Here is a 22,417-nt window from a genome sequence, read left to right on the forward strand (position 1 = left end):
CTCTAGGTTCGCCCAAATCCCCTTTTTCAATATTATTAGATCCTTGGGGCAAATAAAAATGAACTGCTCTCTTGCTTCCCATATATGTTTGCAACTAAGTAAACACAATGTTGTTTTAATACATTTTGGCCCATAAGAAAGCCTCTGTAACTGAGAGTATGGTTTCCACTGTCAGAAACATACTAACCAGAAGTAGAAGTTATGTAAGAGTAGGAATAACAATCCATAGATGATAACAGAAATGACAGAAAATATGACAGAAAACATTAAATATGTATAATTGAGTCTTGAGGCAAAGAAAGCTACAGAATTTGGTTTGGATTACAGGGGGTGGTTTTCTCAACCTGTGCCAGAAGAGGAGTAGCATAGCTTTGGGCAAAGGCACTAGCTTAATGATGGTGTCAATACCATCCCAATAATTTCAAAAATGTTTTTCTAAAAGAAGCAGCAAAGTTTAAAAGCTGATGTAACTACGTTTTTCATATTTGCAACGCTTCTGAAAAATTTTCACGGAAAACATACATATATCTATACACACATACTCATAAATATATATATTCACAAATAAATATATTGCTTTAGCATATAGTAAATGCCATTCTAGTTAACCATGAGAAATACGTGAATGTAGTAAAAGGCTGGAAGATTCAACTGAAATTCATGTTAATGAGAGAAATGTAAATATAAGACCCTAAAATACATGTGGAGGGTTAAAGTAGTATATTGTAGAAGTGAAAGCATTTTGAGTACAGAGTCAGTGAAGTCCAATATTTGGGCAAGTTACCTTTTTAAGCTTGTTTCTTCACTTACAAAATGGAGATGATGCTAGTGCTGACCTCAGTAGGTTGCTGTGAGAATTAAATGAGAAGATGAATTAATGTGCCTGGTTCTTAGTAAGAAATCAACAATTGCTTGTAATTGTGAGTGGTGTTTATGGTAACATTTTGATCACGCTGCTACTACTACTGTCAAAAAGAGGAAGATATTCTTGTTTCAGTTCCATACATCATATATCATCAAGTGGATTTCTGTATCTGTGGAGACTTAACTCAGTTTTTGTTTTTGTTTTTTTTTTTTTTTTTTTTTTTACACCAGCCACATTATACTAGACTGAGATTTTCAGAGAATGTAGTTATTTTGGTCGGTTACAAGATCATATCAGCATGCATTTCTACTATAGGAAAGAGTAAACTTTGTTTTAAAATTATATCTTCTGTTCTCATTTCATTTTGTTAAGCATTAAAAGTTTGAATGTTTCCTTCATTAGAAAACTTGTTTGTTTCTGGTGAATTTTAACTGTCTGATTATAAACAACTTCAGTCAATGTCTACTGAGCCCTTAAAGTTGAATCAGTAAGATAACCTGCAAGAATCACATATTATTATGAATCAAAATTATCTTTCCAAAAAAATAAAACCATGCCAACATGTCAGATGATTCCGGCCACATGCTTTAAAGTAGAGGAATTAAGAACTAGGGAAGACGATGTTTTATTTGATTATGCTTAGTCATTAAAAAAACAAAACAAGGCAGTCATTTCTTCAGAATGAGCAATTAGGTTTAAGTTTTCTTTCTTAATACACCACTTGGCCTTCTGTGTTGGAATAGTTCAAAAGTACAGTTAATTAGATGTAAATATCCAGAATTCTCATTATTTTCTGGATTTAGCTAAACCATTTTTTTTTTTTTTTTGAGATAGAGTCTCGCTCTGTCGCCCAGGCTGGAGTGCAGTGGCGCGATTTCGGCTCACCACAACCTCTGCCTGCTGGGTTCAAGTGATTCTCCTGCCTCAGCCTCCTGAGTAGCTGGGATTACAGGCATGTGCCACCACTCCCGGCTGATTTTTGTATTTTTAGTAGAGACGGGTTTTCACCGTGTTAGCCAGGATGGTCTCGATCTCCTGACCTCGTGATCCACCCGCCTCAGCCTCTCAAAGTGCTGGGATTACAGACGTGAGCCATCGCGCCCAGCCTAGCTAAACCATCTTTTTAAACAACGTGCTTTGAAGTACATACTTTACAAAGAAATGTTTTAATAGAAGTATTTCTGTATTTTGATTGAATTTAGCTTTAATTTTGCCAGGAATATCCTTCCCAGTAGCTTTATTGTATGAATCCAAACCAAACAGCACATTGAGAAAAGAAACACATTAAGGACTTTGATTTCATCATTTAATCAAGCCTCTCTGGTATGATGGAAAGAGTTCAAAATTAGAATCCTAGCTTTATTACTTTGGGCAAAGTAATTAACATTTCTGCGCCTCCTGCCCCCCCATCTGTAAAACTGTGAAACTACTATTTACTTCAAGGGCTATTGTGAAGGGTTAAAATAGATACTGCCCATAAAATGCCTAGGATAGCATCTGGCACATGGTAAGAACTGAATAATATTTCATCTCCCCTTTCTGTCAACAACTTGAGATTGTTTCTGGGAGTTTGTTTTTTGTTTTTGTTTTTGCTTTTTTTTTTTTTTTTTGACAGAGTCTTGCTGTGTTGCTGATGCTGGAGTGCAGTGGCTCAATCAGAGATGACTGCAGACTCCACCTCCCAGGCTCTAGCGATCCTCCTGCCATAGCCTCCTGAGTAGTTGGGTCTATAGGCACATGCCACCATGCCCGGTTAATTATTTTTATTTTTATTTTTTTGTAGAGATGGGCATCTCACTGTTGCCGAGTCTGGTCTCAAACTCCTGGGTTCATGCAATCCTCCCACCTCAGCCTTCCAAAGTGCTGGGACTATAGGCGTGAGCCACCATGCTTGGCCTATGGATGGATGGCTTTGATTTGTTTGCAAACCAATCATATGATAATATCCTTTGTAAACTGTTTTGGAAAAGAGCTCTTTCCGTACAAACCCTCTTGTCATTTTTTTCTCCTTTGATATCTTGTTTTAGTTATTTTTTTAATAAAAAGTTACTAACTCTAGGCTAACTAATCCCAAATAATCAATCTAAATTAATGAAATTTTAATGATTATTACTTGTTTTAGAATTTGAAATCATATTTTCAAAATAAGAACTATATTTTAACTATAATATTTATTAACTAGGAACAAAAATTATTATCTCTTCTTTGTACCTTCATTGGGATAGTTTAATATCTTGGGACCATCTACAACAAATACCTGCAAAGAAATCCTTCGCTCTTCTTTCTTTTCTTTGTCTCTGTCTTTCATATTCACTTTCTTTATATTTTATTTTTGACTGGTTTATTGCTTCCAGTTTTATATTCTTAGTAGTAATACCTAGAGACAGGAAAATAGGCTAAATGGGATCTAAAGCTTTTCTTTCTTTGTAGGTTTTTGTGAATCGGAAACAACCTCGGCATTTTTCTGGATTGAGAAATTTCTTAATGTCTGTATTTCTGTTACTACTTTGTAAAGAAACAATTAAACCACTTAATAAGTTTGCCTTACTAATAAGTAAAGACTAGAACTAAGGAAGAAAAAAGCTGGCATAATTTACCAAAAGCTGTGACTCTTACTCTTTTTTTTTTTTCTGGAAACCGAGTCTCACTGTTGTTGGCCCAGGCTGGAGTGCAATGGCATGATCTCGGTTTACTGCAACCTCTGCCTCCCAAGTTCCAGCCATTCTTCTGTCTCGGCCTCCTGAGTAGCTGAGATTACAGGTGCCCGCCACCACACCCAGCTAATTTTTGTATTTTCACTGGAGACAGGGTTTCACCATGTTGGCCATGCCAGGCGTTGTGGCTCATGCCTGTAATCCCAGGACTTTGGAAGGCCAAGGTGGGTGGATCACCTGAGGTCAGGAGTTCAAGACCCTTACTCTTTAAGTATGTTTTCTGGCTGGTTTTGAATTATGTAAGGACATAAAAATCTCCTACTCCTCTGGTTTTAATTGTATATAAAATTATTGTTTCTTCATTTCTTTTTCAGAACTCTTGATGTTTCAGTGAGCTTTAATGGAGGAAAATCTGTCATCTCAGGCTCATTAATTGTCACAGCCACAGAATGTGTAAGTAAAAGTTTGCATAAAGATTATCTTTTAAAATTAATTCCATCCAGAAATAATCTGCGGCCCTTGGTGCTGTTGCAGACTACAATAAAGGAGATGTAAACAAGAACATTGGAGACCACTATAAGGAAAAATTTTGTATAGAATTTGTTTTGGGTGACATTGCTTTTTTTTATGTTGAGCTCCCTTTCATAGGAACTTTAAGGTCGTATACATTTGATTTTGATATTTATAGAATTCAAAAGGCATATTTAAAATCAAGATAAGATAAGAGAATAATTTGCAAATGAAGCACTTTTTTTCTTAAAACATTAAATATAGAAATTATGTTTTCTATAGATTCCAGGTTAGATTCCAGTATCTAAGACATTTATCATGGTTTGAAATCAAATTATTGTATCTTAATATGTGACTTTATTATTTTGTTCATTTAAAATATTGGTGCTTTCTGAATAAGAAGGTTGATTTTGACAGCTTGATACTATCTTAGTTTGTAACCACATCAAATGTGTATTTTGAGATTACTGATTTGCATTGCCTAAATGCAGTATTTTGAAATATAAACTCCATTCAGTACACATTTTCTTCCTTTTATTTAATTTTGTGGATTTATAGAAAGTTTCAATATTATATTATTGAACATAGAAACAGGAAGCATTAAACAGGACTAACCATGTGGTTATTATTTCTGAGTATATTTTGTAAAATATATATAAATCAAAGCAAAAAAAGAAAAATTCCTGCCCTCCAAAAGACCAAAATCCTAAATCTAAACATTTTCTCACATCTCACGGTTTCATGGTTTTGTGTTTTGATCTACTAATTCAGGAGACACCCTTCCAACAGAAAACAAAACAAAACAAAACAAAACAAAAACAATTCAATGTTATTTGTGTAGAGGTAGTTGTATTTCTCATTGTAAAACAATGCTTCAGGTAAAAGGAATATCTTATGGACCCTTGGGTCACTTTTTAACTCCTTGGATAAGTCTTTGCCAACACCTACTTCTATTTTGAAAATAGCTAGGTTTTTTATTTTTGTGTTTGTGCTTTTTGAGGAGGGATTTTTTTTTCTCCCATTTCTAGCGCCTGTTGCATTTTGTAGGTTTTGTGGATGTTGCAGTTTGCTGGTTTTCTGGTCCCTCAGGATGTGGTTGAAATTACAAATATTTGTGGTTTGTAGTTTCTCAGTGTTTAGCTCACTGAAATGGCATTCCTTCCTCATCCGTCTTCCTATTCTACACCTCCAAACCGTCTTTTTCTTCCTTTCTTCCATGCAAGCAGGAAAACAGGTCTTTGTTCCTATCCTATAACAATGCATGATTTTCACATGCAAGGATGCTGAAGCTAAATGACTCGTCTGGGATGTATAGGTTGTGTGCTTTAAGGAACACTTTCTAGGTCTTGTTCCTGAGTGAGGGTAATATGACTCAAGATGGTTTAAGAGTGGGGAGATTTCAGAAAAAGCATCATTGGTGTGTCAGTGATGAAGTGAGGGGAAAGGAGCAAGCTGTAAAAGTCAAGAAGGGGTCAAGGTGATTCTCACTAAGAAGGAAGGCTTTGAGCAAAGACTTGAAGGTAAATGAGTGAGCCCTGCAGACCATCTAAGGGAAGAGTCCTGCACACAGAGGGAGCAGCTAGAGCAAAGCCTGAGGTGACAAGTCTCTGGCAAGTTTCAAGAAGGGCAACCAGCCAGTGTGCTGGAGTGAAAGTAGTCAGGGAGAGTGGGAGCCTCCGGATAAGGAGGAGAGAGTGGCAGGAAAAGGGCAGATCTTGTAGGGTATGTAGTCATTGTCAGGACCTGAGCTTTTCTTCTGAGTGAAACAGGAAGACCTTGGAAGGTGACATGATTTGATTCACTGTTTTGAAAGGATCACTCTGGCTGCTGTATGAAAACAGACTTTGCAAATGGCAGCAAACGTGGAAACATCAAGCCCAGTTCTGTGGCTATTTCAGCAATGCAGGAATCCTTCCCCACCCAGGGGAGGATGGCCCTACTGGGGTGATCAAACTGGAGACGGTGAGAAAGGGTTGAATTAGAATATATTTCACAGGGGAAGTCCATGGGATCTCTAGACATGTAGGATATGAGAGAAAAAAAGAAATTAAGAATAGTTCCAAGTGTTTTTGCCTGAGCAACTATTAGGTTTATGCAAAAGCAACTGTGGTTTTGCCAAACAGAAGGATGAATTGTCATCAGGCACAGCAGTTTCTGAACAACGAGGAGTTCAGTTGTGGTGAGGCTGAACGAGAGATGTCTATTGGACATCGCAGTGGAAATGTCAGGCCACTGGATATGAAAGTCTGGAGTTCTGAGAGAGGTCTGGATTGTATGTACAAACTTTGGAGCTGTTAGTTGTTGATAAATTGATGGAATAAATTAGGCAACAAAATTCCACATAATATTTACGGGAAATAATGGCTTCCAGGAACTTAGAGCAAGAAGGGAAAGAGTACCAGAGAAAGGTTTTATGGGTGTGGAGGAACTAATTCAGACAGTGCCTTGAAGGGAGACTAGGATGTCAGCAAAGAAAGAGGACAGGGAGCATATTATAGAGAAAGAGCAAATGGGGTGGGAATGTGTTGACAAAATTGAGAGGAGATGCATTTGACTGGAGTAGAAATAAGCAGAAGAAATGATTGGAAATAGAAAATTTAGACCAGATTATCAACAACCTAAAAAACCGAATTGAATTTAGAGTTCATCCTATAGGCTGTGATTCCCAAATTCTACGGTGCTGAAATGAAAAAAGGAAAGAAAATGGATTATATTTTTCATATTATTAGATTTATTTAACTTTAAATAATTCTTTTATTTTGAAATTGTTCTTTGTCCCATTTTAATTTTAAAATATCCTTTGATTGAGGAAATATACTTAATTTGTCAGGACTGACATCTCCCTCCTTTCCTTCCTTCCTTTATCCCTTCCTTCCTTCCCTCCCTCCATCCGTCCCTCCCTCCCTCCCTCATTCCATATTTCCTTCTTTCTTTTCTCCCACCTTCCTTCTCCCTATTCCTTCAGTCCTTTCTTCTTCCTTCCTCATATTCCTCTCCCTCCTCCTGCTTCTTCTCTTCTTTTCTCTTTTTCCTTGTATGCTGTTATTTGGCAGAATTATTAGCTGGCAAGCCTATGTGAAAAGCTTTTTTTCAGGTTTTATTGGCTTGAGAAATCACAAGGTCTGACTCCAATAAATAATAATATGGTTTTAAAGGGCTTTGGACACACATGCGATGGTGAAACATACTATTTTAGGAAGATTATATTAGTAGTGACATGTAAGAGAGAGGATAGGAAAAGAAAAACAAGGTACAGAAAAAGCTTTTAGGAAGCAAATGCTAGAATATAGGCATAAAACTTTAGTTTCTAAATTGACTGATGGTGGTAGAAATAGTCCTAGAAATAGCCCTGTAAATTGTATTAATGAAGAAATACATATTATAAAGTGACTTACTGGTGGTTATGGGGGAATGTTTGATTCCAAAATATTGAATCTCATGGGCTGGAAGAATGATGCTGCCATCGGAAACATCCAAAGCGAGAGGTGAATCTGGAGATGGGAAGAATTTTCACTGGAGACATGTTCTGTAAGTGAGGTTGGCAGTGTCAAGCGGGTCCTTGTAGCTCTAGTTTCACATCTCAGTGAGTGATCAGTACTGGAAGTAAAAATTTAAGTTTTACTTTTGCTGAGGTTGTAGGAAGGGGAGGGAAAAATGGGAGAATTTAGAGTTAATGTCATTTCGAAGTGGGGAGGCATACATAGAGTCAAAGAAAAAAAATGCACTGGACAAAATTAAACAGGCAAGGAAGACCTTATTCAAGACTGTTGCAAGAGGGAAGAGTGATTGAATTTAACTGTGATCAAACAAAAATTTGGAGAATTTTCAAAGCTGGGACGGTGGGAATTATAGGCCACCAGTATCTGCTAATTGACCTTACCTAAAGGAAAAGTAAACTTTCTCCTACCTTCCTAATAGGAGGTAGTGGCAAAACTTGGAGCAAGGCGCCACTGATATTAGGTTTCTCCCTTTCTACAGAGACTATGTGATAGGGGCACTATCTCCCTTGATGATCTCAAAGGAATGGCTCCCAGGGCCTTGAGAAAGATAGTCTTACAGGGTCTGTAAAACTGCTCAGAGTTAAGGAGATTTAAATACCTTTCACTTTGGGAGGCCGAGACGGGCGGATCACGAGGTCAGGAGATCGAGACCATCCTGGCTAACACGGTGAAACCCCGTCTCTACTAAAAAATACAAAAAACTAGCCGGGCGAGGTGGCGGGCGCCTGTAGTGCCAGCTAATGTAGTCCCAGCTACTCTGGAGGCTGAGGCAGGAGAATGGCATAAACCCGGGAGGCGGAGCTTGCAGTGAGCTGAGATCCGGCTACTGCACTCCAGCCCCGGTGACAGAGCGAGACTCCGTCTCAAAAAATAAATAAATAAATAAAAATAAAAATAAAAATAATAAATGCGTTTCAAAAGGTAGAGAAATATTTTGTGATTACAAGTTTTTATTTATTTATTTATTTATTTATTATTTTTTTTGAGACCGAGTCTTGCTCTGTTGCTAGGCTGGAGTGCAGTGGCGCGAGCTCGGCTCGCTGCAATCTCCACCTCCTGAGTTCAAGCAATTCTCCTGCCTCAGCCGCTCGAATAGCTGGGATTACAGGTGCGTGCCGCCACGCCCAGTTAATTTTTGTATTTTTAGTAGAGACAGGGTTTAACCATGTTGGCCAGGATGGTCTCAATCTCCTGACCTCGTGATTTGCCTGCCTCGGCCTCCCAAAGTGCTGGGATCACAGGCGTGAGCCACTGCACCCGGTCACAAATTTTTAAAAGTAGATTCTTAAAGAAAAGGGAGATCCAAGACCCACAGTCAGAAGAAACCTGATTTGATTGAAGTTTAAAGTTTAATCAAACTGAATAAATAGGTAAGGCTGTCTTGGTGAATAGAGTAAGTGAAGAAATAAGAGAAAGAGCTGCTCAAGACGTGGGAAGACCAGCCACCGAATGAAGAAGACAAAGGAAGTTAGAATTCCAAGGTGAAGAGAGGGCACCAGTAGGTGCCTGGGAGAGGCCAAGGTGAGCCAGGGCTGAGAAAAAGTCCGAGGGGTCACCGGTGATCTCCCTGTGTCCGCCAAGGCTGATGACTTGAAGCCTTCTCTTCCCTGTGACTTTTATTATTCCTCTAGTTATTACAGGAAAATAAACACTGTAATTCACTTTTTCATGTTGACAGTAATTATAGGATAATTATTTTTTCTCCTTAGATTTAACCATTGCTTCGTATTTAACCTCAAATACCTGTTGCCTGTGGGAGTAATATTACCATTTCATAGATATGAAAAATGAGACTTGCGCTGATGAGATGCACCTGCTGATTTGTGCATGGAATATCTATTGAAAATAGAAGAGTATAGTGGGTAATATTATGATAAATACGTGGACTTTGGATTTAAATGATATTTAGTCTTTCGGTCATATTTGCACATCGTGAACAGGTGAAATGCGGTTAGTGATATTGCTCATTGTGAGGTTAATGCTTTTTACTTGCTCAGGCATTTGAAAGCCAAACAAAGTAAAACACTATTATTCTAGTCATTGATTAGTCCTTGTTAAAATCCCACAAATAAAGAAACTCTTCTGTCTGCTTTATGAACATCTAGGGCTCAGTCCTGTTAAGGCCCTTAGGAACTGAGCTGTGAGTTCCTGTTTGCTTCTGGGCCTTTCTTACCAGCCTTGAGATGTTGATGGCAGGGCTTGTGCTGTGCTCACTGCCCGTCTCCCACGACTGGTCCTTACACAGAGCAAGTGCTCCAAAATTATTCTGTAAATGAATGATTGAAAGTAACCATATATCTAGTTTAAAATGGGGAAACTAAGTTTTAGATTTAAGAGATTTAAAATTAGAGTCTGAGGGGGGTTTGTATTTGGACAATCCTTTATCTTCATCTCTCCTCAAAAGATCTTTAAAATGGATCTCTGCTTTTAAAAACATAATGAGGCCGGGCGCGGTGGCTCAAGCCTGTAATCCCAGCACTTTGGGAGGCCAAGACGGGCGGATCACGAGGTCAGGAGATCGAGACCATCCTGGCTAACACGGTGAAACCCCGTCTCTATTAAAAAACAACAACAACAACAACAACAACAAAACTAGCTGGGTGAGGTGGTGGGTGCCTGTAGTCCCAGCTACTCCGGAGGCTGAGGCAGGAGAATGGCGTGAACCCAGGAGGCGGAGCTTTCAGTGAGCTGAGATCCGGCCACTGCACTCCAGCCTGGGCGACAGAGCAAGACTCCGTCTCAAAAAAAATAAATAAATAAAATAATAATAATAATAATAATAATAATAATAATAATAATAATGGAAAGATGTCCTTTTTTTCTCTTGAAATCACTGATCTTCTTGTAATAACAATACCAAGAACCTGTTTGCTGAGCATGTATTAAGTGCCAGACGCTGTGCTCAGCACTGCTGTATATGTGCTAAATCCTTTATGGCTTCATTTAACACTCACAATCCAAGACGAGGCTGTTCAGATTATGTTAATTTTACAGATGAGAAAACTGGGGAACAGGAAGATACCTCCAATATTCAGTGCACATTTATCCAAATACATTAGAAGGTACTTCTTCTTATGTGGACCCAGCCCTCAAAGAGGTACATGGTTTGATGAGTGTAACATCAGGTGATTTCAGTCCTTACTGTCCCTGCAAAAGGGATACTTGAAGCCTGGAGGCTCTGAAAGGTTGTTACTTGCCCAGTTTTGCAGTCTGATAAATGCTAGAATTGAGAATTGAACGCACGTCTGTCTCCCCCACCCCCTGACTGAACACTTCCACAATCTGCCATTTTAAACCAGATTCTACATTGATTTATATAGGACAAGGGTTGGCAAATTTTTCCTGTAGAAGGCCAGATAGTAAGCACATACTTAAGGCTTTGGGGGCCATATGGTCTCTGTCACAACTACTTAACTCTACCATTGTAGTGCAAAAGCAGCTATGGACATTATGTAAACAAATGGCTGTGTTCAATAAAACTATGTACACTGACATTGGAATTTCTTGTAACATATTCTTCTTTTGATGTTTTTCAGCTTTATGTAATATTGTAAAAAAAAAAAAGTTATTAGCTTGCTGGGGTCTTACCAAATAGATTGGCTGGATTTGACCCTTGTGCCATAGTTTCCTAATTCCTGATACCAAATATTCCAGAAAGAATCCAGTAAATGAAATAATCATCTGTTTCATGGCTCTATTTTCTTTCCCTAACTCTAACTTCATGAAACAAAATTGTGAAGACCCATTTTCCCTGTTGTGTGTCTGTTTCATTCTAATGTGGCTGCTGCGAATTCGCTATTTTCTAGATAGATTGCAGCAATGACAACTAATGCCGCTTTGAAACTTTCCAGTGATTCCTCTTTCCCATACTTATGTTGCAAGGGCAGGAGTCACCCTGATTTGTTTTTATACCTCTATAATTCTCTTCGCTAGAATTTTAGTTATAGTTGGCAGAATAAAGTTTTTTATTGTATAACTGGCTTTTAGTGAAGAAAAGGAAATTAGATGCAGATGACACGGGCCCTGAATACACCCATCCCAGACATCAGCTCAGTTAACTGGGTACAAATTCCGGCTCTCCCATTGTGTTTGTTTTGATAGCCAGAGCAAGAAAGATGTTAGTCATGAAAGAAACACAGTTTCATTTTGCACAAAACTTTATAAACATATTGGGGAAAGGTGGAACACACAGAATTCAGTCTTGTAATCAGATACGGTATTGCAAACTATGGACTTAAGAGTCAGATGAAGAAGAGTATGAAACTAGATTTGATTACACATAGATCTGTATCATGAGCGAAACTGGAAGCTTCTCAGTTTGACATAGGCATGCCTCTCTTTAGAACTCAGAAAGTTCTAATAAATATTTAGACTCAAAGTCACTTTTCTTGAACAAGGTAGAAATGTTCTTAGCTTGCTGGAGTCTTACAAAATAGATTGGCTGGATTTGCCCCTTGTGCCATAGTTTCCTAATTCCTGATATTAAATATTTCAAAAGGAATCCAGTAAATGAAATAATCATCAGATAGATAGATAGACAGATAGCAAGACCAGGTGGCCTTTTTTGCTTCCCCTGACCCTTTTCCCATCATGCTTGACTTAAATGTATACTAGATCTGTAGGTCTTTAGAAAATGCATAATTTATTTTTATTTTTTATTTATTTATTTATTTTGAGAGGGAGTCTCCCTCTGTTGCCCAGGCTGGAGTGCAGTGGCACGATCTCGGCTTACAGCAACCTCCGCCTCCCGGGTTCAAGCCATTCTCCTGCCTCAGCCTCCCGAGTAGCTGGAACTACAGGTGCCCACCACCACGCCTGGCTAATTTTTTGTATTTTTAGTAGAGATGGGGTTTCACCATGTTAGCCAGGATGGTCTCAATCTCCTGACCTTGTGATCTGCCCACCTCAGCCTTCCAAAGCCCTGGGATTACAGGAGTGATCCACTGCGCCTGGCCATTTTTAATTTTTTTAAGACAAGTCTTTGGAATCAGTTGATATGATAATATTGTAATAATGTATTTGTCTCTGGAGGTGCATAATATTTTGTCAATGCTACTAATGAAGGCATTTTTTTAAGGGAAAAATAAAAAATTTTAAGTATCTATCAGGGCTAGCCCATCTACTTTATGTTCTGTCAGTGCAATTTTCTGATTTTCCTGTTCTTGGCACATGCATAGAAGAAACAAACTCACCACTAAATTTTTAGCAGTTTCATGGCCTCTAGTTGCATGTCCTTATTTCTGAACACGGGTGTGAATTCTAAGAAAAGGGGAAACCAAATGTTCATAGAGCCCTTTTGAAAGTTGCATAGCACAGCCAAATGGTGTGCCATTTCTATGAGTGCTGTGACTAGATCCTCATGTGGGAAAGGCCTGGTGACAAATGTATTCCTTCTGTACATGGACAGTCAAGTTAGAGGCTGTCTTACATAAGACCATATTTTTGAAGGTGAGATCAAGATTTATACATTTGACAATATTTCTCCCATAGGGTACCACAGTTTTCCATGCGTTTCTATGACATCCTTTTTCCGTTATATTCTTGTTTGCCTAGATTTTAGAGCTTAATGTGTTTATGCCTGTGGATGGTAGCATGATTTATTCATGAATATTTAGAATTTTGTAAAGAAAGATGCACTTTGGAATGTTCTTTCTAAGAACAGACTACTTAGGTATTTGTCTGAAAATTTCTATAAAGTATTAGTATTAATCTTTCTCTTTTGCTCTTTTTCTTTTCTTCCCTGATTTTTTTCTCTTAAAAAACACACACACACACAAAATAAAACATTATTACTGAGGATCCTAGAGATTAGGCATTTGGGAGATATCTCTTATTCCCTTGGAAACTATCTCTACAGTGAAAGTTCAGTAAACATTCTTCTTTGTATCCATGTCTTTTGCTGTCTTTTTTCTTTAGAGTTCATTCTCTCAGTGAGTAGTTTTTTCTTTTCTTTTCTTTTCTTTTCTCTTTTCTTTTCTTTTCTCCTTCCTTCCTTCCTTCCTTCCTTCCTTCCTTCCTTCCTTCCTTCCTTCCTTCCTTCCTTCCTTCCTTCCTTCCTTCCTTCCTTCCTTCCTTTCTTTCTTTCTTTCTTTCTTTCTTTCTTTCTTTCTTTCTTTCTTTCTCTCTGTCTCTCAGGCTGGAGTGCACTGGTGCAGTCTCAGCTCACGGCAACCTCCACCTCTCAGGTTCAAGCAATTCTCCTGCTTCAGTCTCCTTAGTAGCTGGGATTACAGGTGCCCGCCACCACGCCCAGCTAATTTTTATGTTTTTAGTAGAGATGGGGTTTCACCATGTTGGCCAGGCTGTTCTCGAAATCCTGACCTCATGATCTGCCTTCCTTGGCCTCCCAAAGTGCTGGGATTACAGGCGTGAGCCATCCTGCCTGGCCTCAGTAAGTAGTTTTTAAATGCCAGACATGGAGTATACAGTGCTAAGTGGGCTAGATGTAGCCCCTGACTTCCTAGAGCTTACAATAAATCATGGTAGAAAATATAAATTAAACAATCACAAAATTCATAATTAATTCATTGCATTGCATTGTAATAAGCACTAAAGATTAAAGTATAGAGAAATATGAGTTGTTTAATCAAAGGGGCATTTATAGTCAAAGGGTCCAAGAAAGACTTCCATGAAGTGACTTAATATGAATCCTGTAAAATGAGTAGGTTGTTTTTATATGAAAGGGTTTAAGAACAGATCCCAGAGTAGGTGCCTTAAGGCTGGAGGAGCTCAGTAGTTAGGAAGGGAAAGAACACCACTGTGGTTTTTGTGTAGGTCATATCTCAGCTGCAGTGAGAGAACATCTGATACATGAATGCATGAGATTACATTCTTGCATTGATGTGTATATACCATTTCCCAACAAGAACCATTGTTGGTTTGTCATCTACTTGATAATTTTTTAAATATTCATCCTATTATTTAACTACGTGCAATTAATTGTGTTTAACCATCAAAAAGTCTGGAGGATTCTACCTAAATTCTGCCTATGGATATTTATACTTTGAACCAAGATAATCCTTACATGAAAGATAGGGACCAGTCTAATCCTGATTAGTGATTTTTTTCTTACATTCCTTTCAGATATATTTGTAAAGAGTCTGCAGCATTTTGAGAAAGTTTGTGTTTATTATTGCCTGTCACAACAACATAACATAAAACATAATATATATTAAATAGAAGATAAATTTGTAGAATTTCAAGAAATTAAAATAATGTGGTTAAAATCTAGTTTGACATTATACTTTCCGCATTATTTTCTGGTGTTTCCTTAAAATATATATACATTTGGAATTTGACCATAAGCTGTGCTGACTGCTTTGTTTTTGCTTTTTGCCTACTTCAGTCTAACGGGATCGCAGCCATCATTGTTATTTTGGTGTTACTGCTACTCCTGGGGATCGGTTTGATGTGGTGGTTTTGGCCCCTTTGCTGCAAAGTGGTGAGTAAGAAGGATTTGCAACTCTACTTAAAAAAAATTAGAAAGCTGTAAAGTAAGGTCTGAAATGTGAATAAATGCCATGTTACTCAATAACAACGAAGTTTCAGTTTGCAAAATGAATTTTGTCTTCACTACTATAATAAATTCTAGAAAACATGCAAGTCAGTAAATATTTATTTAAAAATTTCATCTAAAAAGCACTTTAAAATCAGGTTTGTGGGAAGAGGGGGAGAGAAAAATAGGGGAGGTAGTTGGGATAAAGTGTATTTTCCTTCAAGTGCAAGAGAAATTCAAGTAAATTGATGTTTTATTTTGGGTTCATTGAGAGGAGCTGATAATCTGTCAGTTTTTTTAAGTGCTCTTTAAATTATTCATTTCCTCTTTGAAGGGTCTGCCATTTCAGGACCTTCTCTGTTTGCTACTGAAAAATATTTGTTCAGAAATTAGTCACGCACAATTGTCTGCTAAACTGCTACTTTTGGAGTAATGACGAGGAGTTTCAGTTTGTGTCGTTTTTGTGTGTTTGTATAAAGCCTGTGAAAGAATATGGGTGTATATCAGTTATCTATTGCTGCTGTAACAAATTGCCACACATGTGTTGATTAAAAGCAACACAAATGTATTATTTAACAGCTGTCTAATCACAACTTTCACATGAGTCTCACTGGGTTTACTTGGACTAAAAGGTGTTGGCAGGGATGTGTTTCTTTCTGAATGCTCTAGGGAAGAAGCCATTCCTTTGCCTTTTCCAGCTTCTATAGGCTACTCACATTCTTTGCCTCATACCCCCCTTTCCCCATCTGCAAAGCCAGATGTGTTGCATCTTTTTGACTATTTTTCTGTGGTCACATCTCCCTGTAACTCTGAACCCAGCTGGGAAAGGTCCTCCGGTTTTAAGGAACCATGGGATTAGATTGGACGCACCTAGATAATCCAGGATCATCTCTCATCTCAAGATCCTGCACCTTAATCACTTCTGCAAAATCCCTTTTGCCATCAAGATAACATATTCACCGTACCAGGTAATTAAGATATGGACATGTTGGTGGGGGGGGCATCATTCTACACATTTCAAGCAATCCAATTTAGATTGTTCAGGTTTCATAGAAAAAAAATTATCTTAAGGAAGCCCTCTTCCAAATCATGCCTACTACTTATTTTGAGAATATTCCTTTTATTATAAGCACATTATGTAGAACTTAATATTCTGTAGCTCATGGTAATGTTTTACATAATACTGTAAGACTGCCTTTTCCTCCCCGCTCTCATGTTTGCTGACTGATTTCATCATCCTTGCAATTTCAGATGTGCTTTGTTTTAGCCCTGCATTTATTATTAGTTGTACTTCAGTTTTCTTTCATGAGGCAACTTTACAGTTCTTTATCTCAGAGCAGTTGGCCCATGGAGGAGGCATACAATTAACTCAGATAACAGTAGAGACAAGAAGCATCCTGTCTCTTTGCTGAACTAATCAGTTTCCTGCCATAGCAATTTATGCTCAGTTTCCTGTTGTAATCTTGATTATCTAGTTATGGCTATTTTAGGGTGACTAGCATTCTTGAGTATCACATTAAAAACCAAAAAGATGCCCTAATGTAATTTGTCTTCGTTGGTTTTTTAATTTAAAGTTTGCAGTGGTGCTTTCCCCGCCCCCTTTGTTTTTTATCACTTTGCAATTTCATTTAGTATTGACCAGAGGGCTCAGAAGTGTCAAAGTATATGATTATTTTTTAATTTTTTAATTTTTTTATTATACTTTATGTTCTAGGGTACATGTGCACAATGTGCAGGTTTGTTACATATGTATAGATGTGCCATGTTGGTGTGCTACATCCATTAACTTGTCATTTACATTAGGTATATCTCCTAATGTTATCCCTCCCCCCTCCCCCCACCCCACAATAGGCCGCAGTGTGTGATATTTCCCTTCCTGTGTCCAAGTAATCTCATTTTTCAATTCGCAGCTATGAGTGAGAACATGCGCTATTTGGTTTTCAGTTCTTGCGATGGTTTGCTGAGAATGATGGTTACCAGCTACATCCATGTCCCTACAAAGGACATGAACTCATCCATTCTTATGGCTGCATAGTATTTCATGGTGTGTATGTGCCACATTTTCTTAATCCACTCTGCCATTGATGGACATTTGGGTTGATTCCAAGTCTTTGCTATTGTGAATAGTGCTGCAATAAACATACGTGTGCGTGTGTCTTTATAGCAGCATGATTTATTATCCTTTGGGTATATACCCAGTAATGGGATGGCTGGGTCAAATGGTACTTCTAGTTCTAGATCCTTGAGGAATCACCACACTGTTTTCCACAATGGTTTAACTAGTTTACAGTCCCACCAACAGTGTAAAAGTGTTTCTATTTCTCCACATCCTCACCAGCACCTGTTTCCTGACTTTTTAATGATTGCCATTCTAATGGGTGTGAGATGGTATCTCATTGTGGTTTTGATTTGCATTCCTCTGATGGTGAGTGATGATGAGCATTTTTTCATGTGTCTGTTGGCTGCATAAATGTCTTCTTTTGAGAAGTGTCTGTTCATATCCTTTGCCCAGTTTTTGATGGGGTTGTTTGTATTTTTCTTGTAAATTTGTTTGAGTTCTTTGTAGGTTCTGGAAATTAGCCCTTTGTCAGATGAGTAGATTGCAAAAATTTTCTCCAATTCTGTAGGTTGCCTGTTCACTCTGACGGTAGTTTCTTTTACTGTGCAGAAGCTCTTTAGTTTAATTAGATCCCATTTGTCAATTTTTTTAAAAAGACATATGCAAAATGAAATGTGCTCAAATATAGGTTTTGACCCTCATTTTGGATATTAAGGAGAGGAACCAATCATCAGGTGACTAGATCAGAGGCTAGGCACATGGGACTCTAAAGCCTTGGACTCTGCAGGTCTCAAATCATGGAGTTACCTTCCACAAGGCATAAAGGGCGCCCTTTAATGGTGGAGTATCAGAATATCAGAAAGGCTTCCTATCCTCAGAAACATCCTGGATGTTTATTAATTTCCTGACCTTATTTAATAGAGGAGACCACTTTTATTTTACGCTTAGAAATATAGATTAAAAAGCAATTTGCCCTTCTAAGTTCATATAAGTATGAACTTATATTTATACCTAGGTATAAGTGAATGATAGCAAATGTTTCCTAAAGTAGATTTTAAAGCAAGAACAAAGGAGAGGTGAAATTCTGAATTCAGCCCTTGGCTAATATTGATTATCTAGTAGATGTCAGTATTGTACTAGGAACTGGGGATACAAAAATGCTTATAATATGATATGGAAATTCACATTTTAATATGGAAACATAAAAATGTGTGCAAATAAGTGTAAATGGAAGGTAATTGAAGTCCCAATAGAGATGTGTGTAAAGAACCATAGAAACATAAAGGAGGAAGGGTTTGCCAAGACTACAGGGAGCATTTCAGAGAAACCTGGTTGACCTGATGACCCCCAATTCAGTTCTGAGTCATGAATAAGATGTTGGCAGTTCTTGAAGCACATTTCAGATGAAGTGCATGTGGAATCATGAGTTATTCTGATTGCTTTTAGAAGTGCTAGGCTGAGACCTACTGTGCTAGGTGAATGATGGTTTGGGTTTTGGCATGAACCCATTGGGGAGGACCTCCTATGTCTTGTAATAGAAAGTCTGATCTCTTCCCAGGGATGATGAGAAGCCACTAGAGAGATTCGATCAATCTAATTACCTGAAAGAAACTTTGCTGGCTTCAAAGTAGTGCTAAAGTCTAGTCCTGACAAAAATTATTTAAGACTGTATCCAACTGAGTTCCATTAACAATGGAAATGGAAAGGCAGTGACAGATATTGCACCTTAAATATAGCCAGAACAAAGTACTTCTAACAAAGTATAGATAGCTGGAATCTTAAGCTGAAATTAAGTGAACTAGAGAAAAATGAAGACGTGATGTAAAAAGGAGATAGTGTGATGATAACCTTGTGGAAAAGGATCTTGAGTTTTCAGAGGGTATTATAGTACAATTGCAGGGTGTTTATCTTATTTTGTTCCTTTTAGATTATATATTTGTGCAATGTTGAAATTAGGATGTGACCATTTAAGTAATTCTTAGTAGTGTTAAATTATTGGGGATCAATTTGACTTTGATTATCATTCCTAGCAATGAACTTTTTAATAGAAAATGAAATTCATCTGTTTCAACATGGTGTTGGGCAAATGTCTTTTTGCTTGAATGTGTTTTAAGAACTAGTGGCAAATATTTAAATCTAATCTCTCAACTGAAACATGACTAAATAACTTAAAATGTCTCTTCTTAGGCACATTTATGGTGTGTCAGCTGTCCACCTCTGTGAGCGTCATGTGCTCAGGAGCTCTTATCAATACAGAGATCATGGAAAGAAAACTCCCTGAACAGAAGTCTCAATATCTGTCACATATTCTTCATCCAGTCATTTCATATTGTATAAAATGCCAAAATATGAAATACTAAGTCATATTTTATAACATGACTGAATCATTCATCATTCAGAGTTTAAAATCTCATAGACCTCTAATCAATGAGTCAGTGATGACAATGTTACTTGTATTTTAGACAGTGATTCTCAGGTCTTTTTTTCTTTTTTCTGCCTCAAATAACAGCAAGTCTTTCAGAACAGTGGCTGCCAGGTTTCCAATGGTGGCAATTCTCCCAGAAAGGAAGGGGATTTGGTTAGACTGAGGCAGCTCCAGAGGTCATGCAGGTTGGAAGAGCCTCCTTCAACAAAGTGGATAAAGATCCCTAAAGACATCCAGGTCTTAATCCCTGGAACCTTGTAATATTACCTGATATAGCAAAAGGGACTTTGAAGATGGGATTAAATTAAAAATGTTGACATTATTCAGGGTGATCTAGATGGGTCATAAATGAAATCCAAGACTTATAAAAGGGAGACAGAGGGAGATTAGACTATTGATGGAAAGAAGGCAATGTAACCATAGAGGCAGAGATTGGAGCAATGCAGCCACGAGCCAAGGAATGCTGGCAGTCGCTAGAAGCTGGAAGAGGCAAGAAACAAATCCATCCCTAGAGACTTCAGGAGGAACCAGCTTTGCCAACACCTGATTTTTAACCCTGTAAGACTCACTTCAGACTCCAGACTTCCAGAAGTATTAAAAAAATGTTTCTGTGGTTTTAAGACACTAAGTGTATGATAATTTGTTATAGCAGCAAGAGGAAACTTATATATCTCTTGAATGTTTCTGATATTCCCGAGTTGGGGAATTTTTGTTTTCAGACAAATGCATTACAAAAAAGGAAAGAAAACAAAAACCCTGAACTTTTTATAGGGTACAAGCAATTGCAAAATGAGAGGCAATGAAATATTCTTTAAAATATTTGCAATGGTACCAAGGCTATTAAAACCAATATGCATCCTTTAAAATTAGAATAACCCCTCTGTTTTGTAACTTTGAAGATAGTATGCATAATGCTTCATATACTGAATAGAATTTACTTACTATCTTAGAGCAACAAGGGATTTTTGGAAGAGACAGGTTTACAATTTTCAGAAGTGTGTCACGCATATATGTTATTAGAATAATTTGACGACAGAGATCCATGGACAGCTTTCTCAGGGGTGAAATGATTTGCTAGAGGAGCCAGTACAGTTTTATTCATATTCAGATATTGAACTATTGAACCCCTTAAAAGCTAGAAATTGATCTTTACTCTATGAAGGAAAGCAAAAAATTTGAACATTTCACTAATTACTGTGTCTGTGAAACTATGATATATACTTGGTTAGCTGTACCAGTTTTATATCAGGGAAAAGAAACATATCAAAGTCAGAAACATCCCTTCTATGATGTTTTATATTAAATTTTTAGCCAAAATTTTTATAACATTACCCTGTCAGGTGAGCAAATGTTACCTTTTTGGAGATATTTAAGTAAAATTATAATTAGATAATGATTTATGTATTATTTGTTTAAAATCTGTCTCCCCTTATAGACTAATAATTTCATAAGGCAGGCACTGTGTGTATTCTACCCATCATTGTAAACCAGGCATGTTGCATGGTGAATACTTATTATTGAATGCATCTTCTTGACCTATCCCAATTCTTAAAATTGAGAAAATTGATATTGCTTTACTTGGAAATCAAATTCAAAATAGAGTACCTTTTTTGCTGGTTATAGTAAACAATTCTGTCAATTATGGAGAAGTATTGTGCTTGAGAAAATTTATGATACAATCACCCTCGATATAATTTTCATTGACTTCATTTAAACTTTGTTCTGTATAATATATGTACAATGGGAAATGTGGCCTTTGTAATCATTTTTAGTAGGAACTAAGATACAACTACATAAGAATTTCTTAATTGTAATGAAACTCTGAAGTAGAAGCGGTTTAACTTTTGTCTAGTTGCTGCTACATATACCTGACAGGGATGTCTCACCTGAGAATCGTGAACTTATATGGAAAAAAATACATCTTTCTTTTTCCTTCTAACTGAAATTCATCATTTTTTTCATTGATTAATTTTTTACCCTGCCCACAAAAATATTAACAGTTATGAAAACTGTCACCAGCAGCAATCACATGAATCCCATATCACATTTATAGTTGCTCAGATTTTTTTTCAAGAGTCAGGTTCTCTGTCACTCAGGCTGGAGTGCAGTGGCATGATCATAGGTCACTGCAGCCTAGAACTCCTGGGCTTAAGAGATCCTCCTGTCTCAGCCTCAGCCTCCCAAGTAGCAGGGAATATAGGCATGCCCCGTAACTTGTGGCTACTGTTTAGGTATCTTTGAAATGTGTTTTACAGGCATTGCTACTTTAAAATTATGATAGTTTCTAGACCTATTACAAGAGCTTATTATTTAATGAGTTAATAAAGAAACATACATATTTCCATATCTCATATTTTTAAAAGTAAATTTGAAAATTACATTTCAATATGATTGGGGTCCTTTAACTTAGGACCCTTTTAAATTCTAATTTAAAATGCCTTTTAACTTAGAATAATTATTATGGGAACTGGTCCATAGATTCACCAGACTGCTAAGGACGATGTAGTAGTCCATTTTTACACTCCTATAAAGAACTGTCTGAAACTGGGTAATTTCTAAAGAAAGGTTTAATTGACTTACAGTTCTGCATAGCTGGGGAGGCCTCAGGAAACGTACAATCATGGCAGAAGGTGAAGAGGAATCAAAGACCTTCTTCAGCAAGAAGGAAAGAGAGGCCTAGTTAAGAGCAGGGAAAACTGCCTCATTAAACAATCAGATCTCGTGAGAGCTCACTCACTATCATGAGAACAGCATGGGGGAAACCACCCCCATGATTCAATCAGCTCTCACCCAGGTCCCTCCCTCAACACGTGGGGATTATGGGAATCACAATTCGAGATGAGATGTGGGTGGGGACACAGAGCCAAACCTTATCAAGGGGCATATAATAAAAAAGATTAAGGAAAAAC

At 37.5% G+C, this 22,417-nt stretch overlaps 1 protein-coding gene across 4 annotated transcripts in view; it reads left to right on the forward strand.

Moving 5' to 3' along the window:
- ANTXR2 (ANTXR cell adhesion molecule 2) overlaps window positions 1–22,417 on the forward strand; it is a 163,502-nt gene that overhangs the window by 50,931 nt on the left and 90,154 nt on the right. For all 4 annotated transcript variants that reach the window (XM_023222473.2, XM_023222472.2, XM_023222470.2 and 1 more), the window contains exons 11-12: window positions 3,894–3,972; window positions 14,875–14,970. In XM_023222473.2, the coding sequence (XP_023078241.1) occupies window positions 3,894–3,972; window positions 14,875–14,970 (175 nt within the window). The remainder of the gene's footprint in view (window positions 1–3,893; window positions 3,973–14,874; window positions 14,971–22,417) is intronic.

The sequence above is a fragment of the Piliocolobus tephrosceles genome, chromosome 3 (assembly GCF_002776525.5).
Source record: "Piliocolobus tephrosceles isolate RC106 chromosome 3, ASM277652v3, whole genome shotgun sequence".
NCBI classification, from domain to species: Eukaryota; Metazoa; Chordata; class Mammalia; order Primates; family Cercopithecidae; genus Piliocolobus; species Piliocolobus tephrosceles.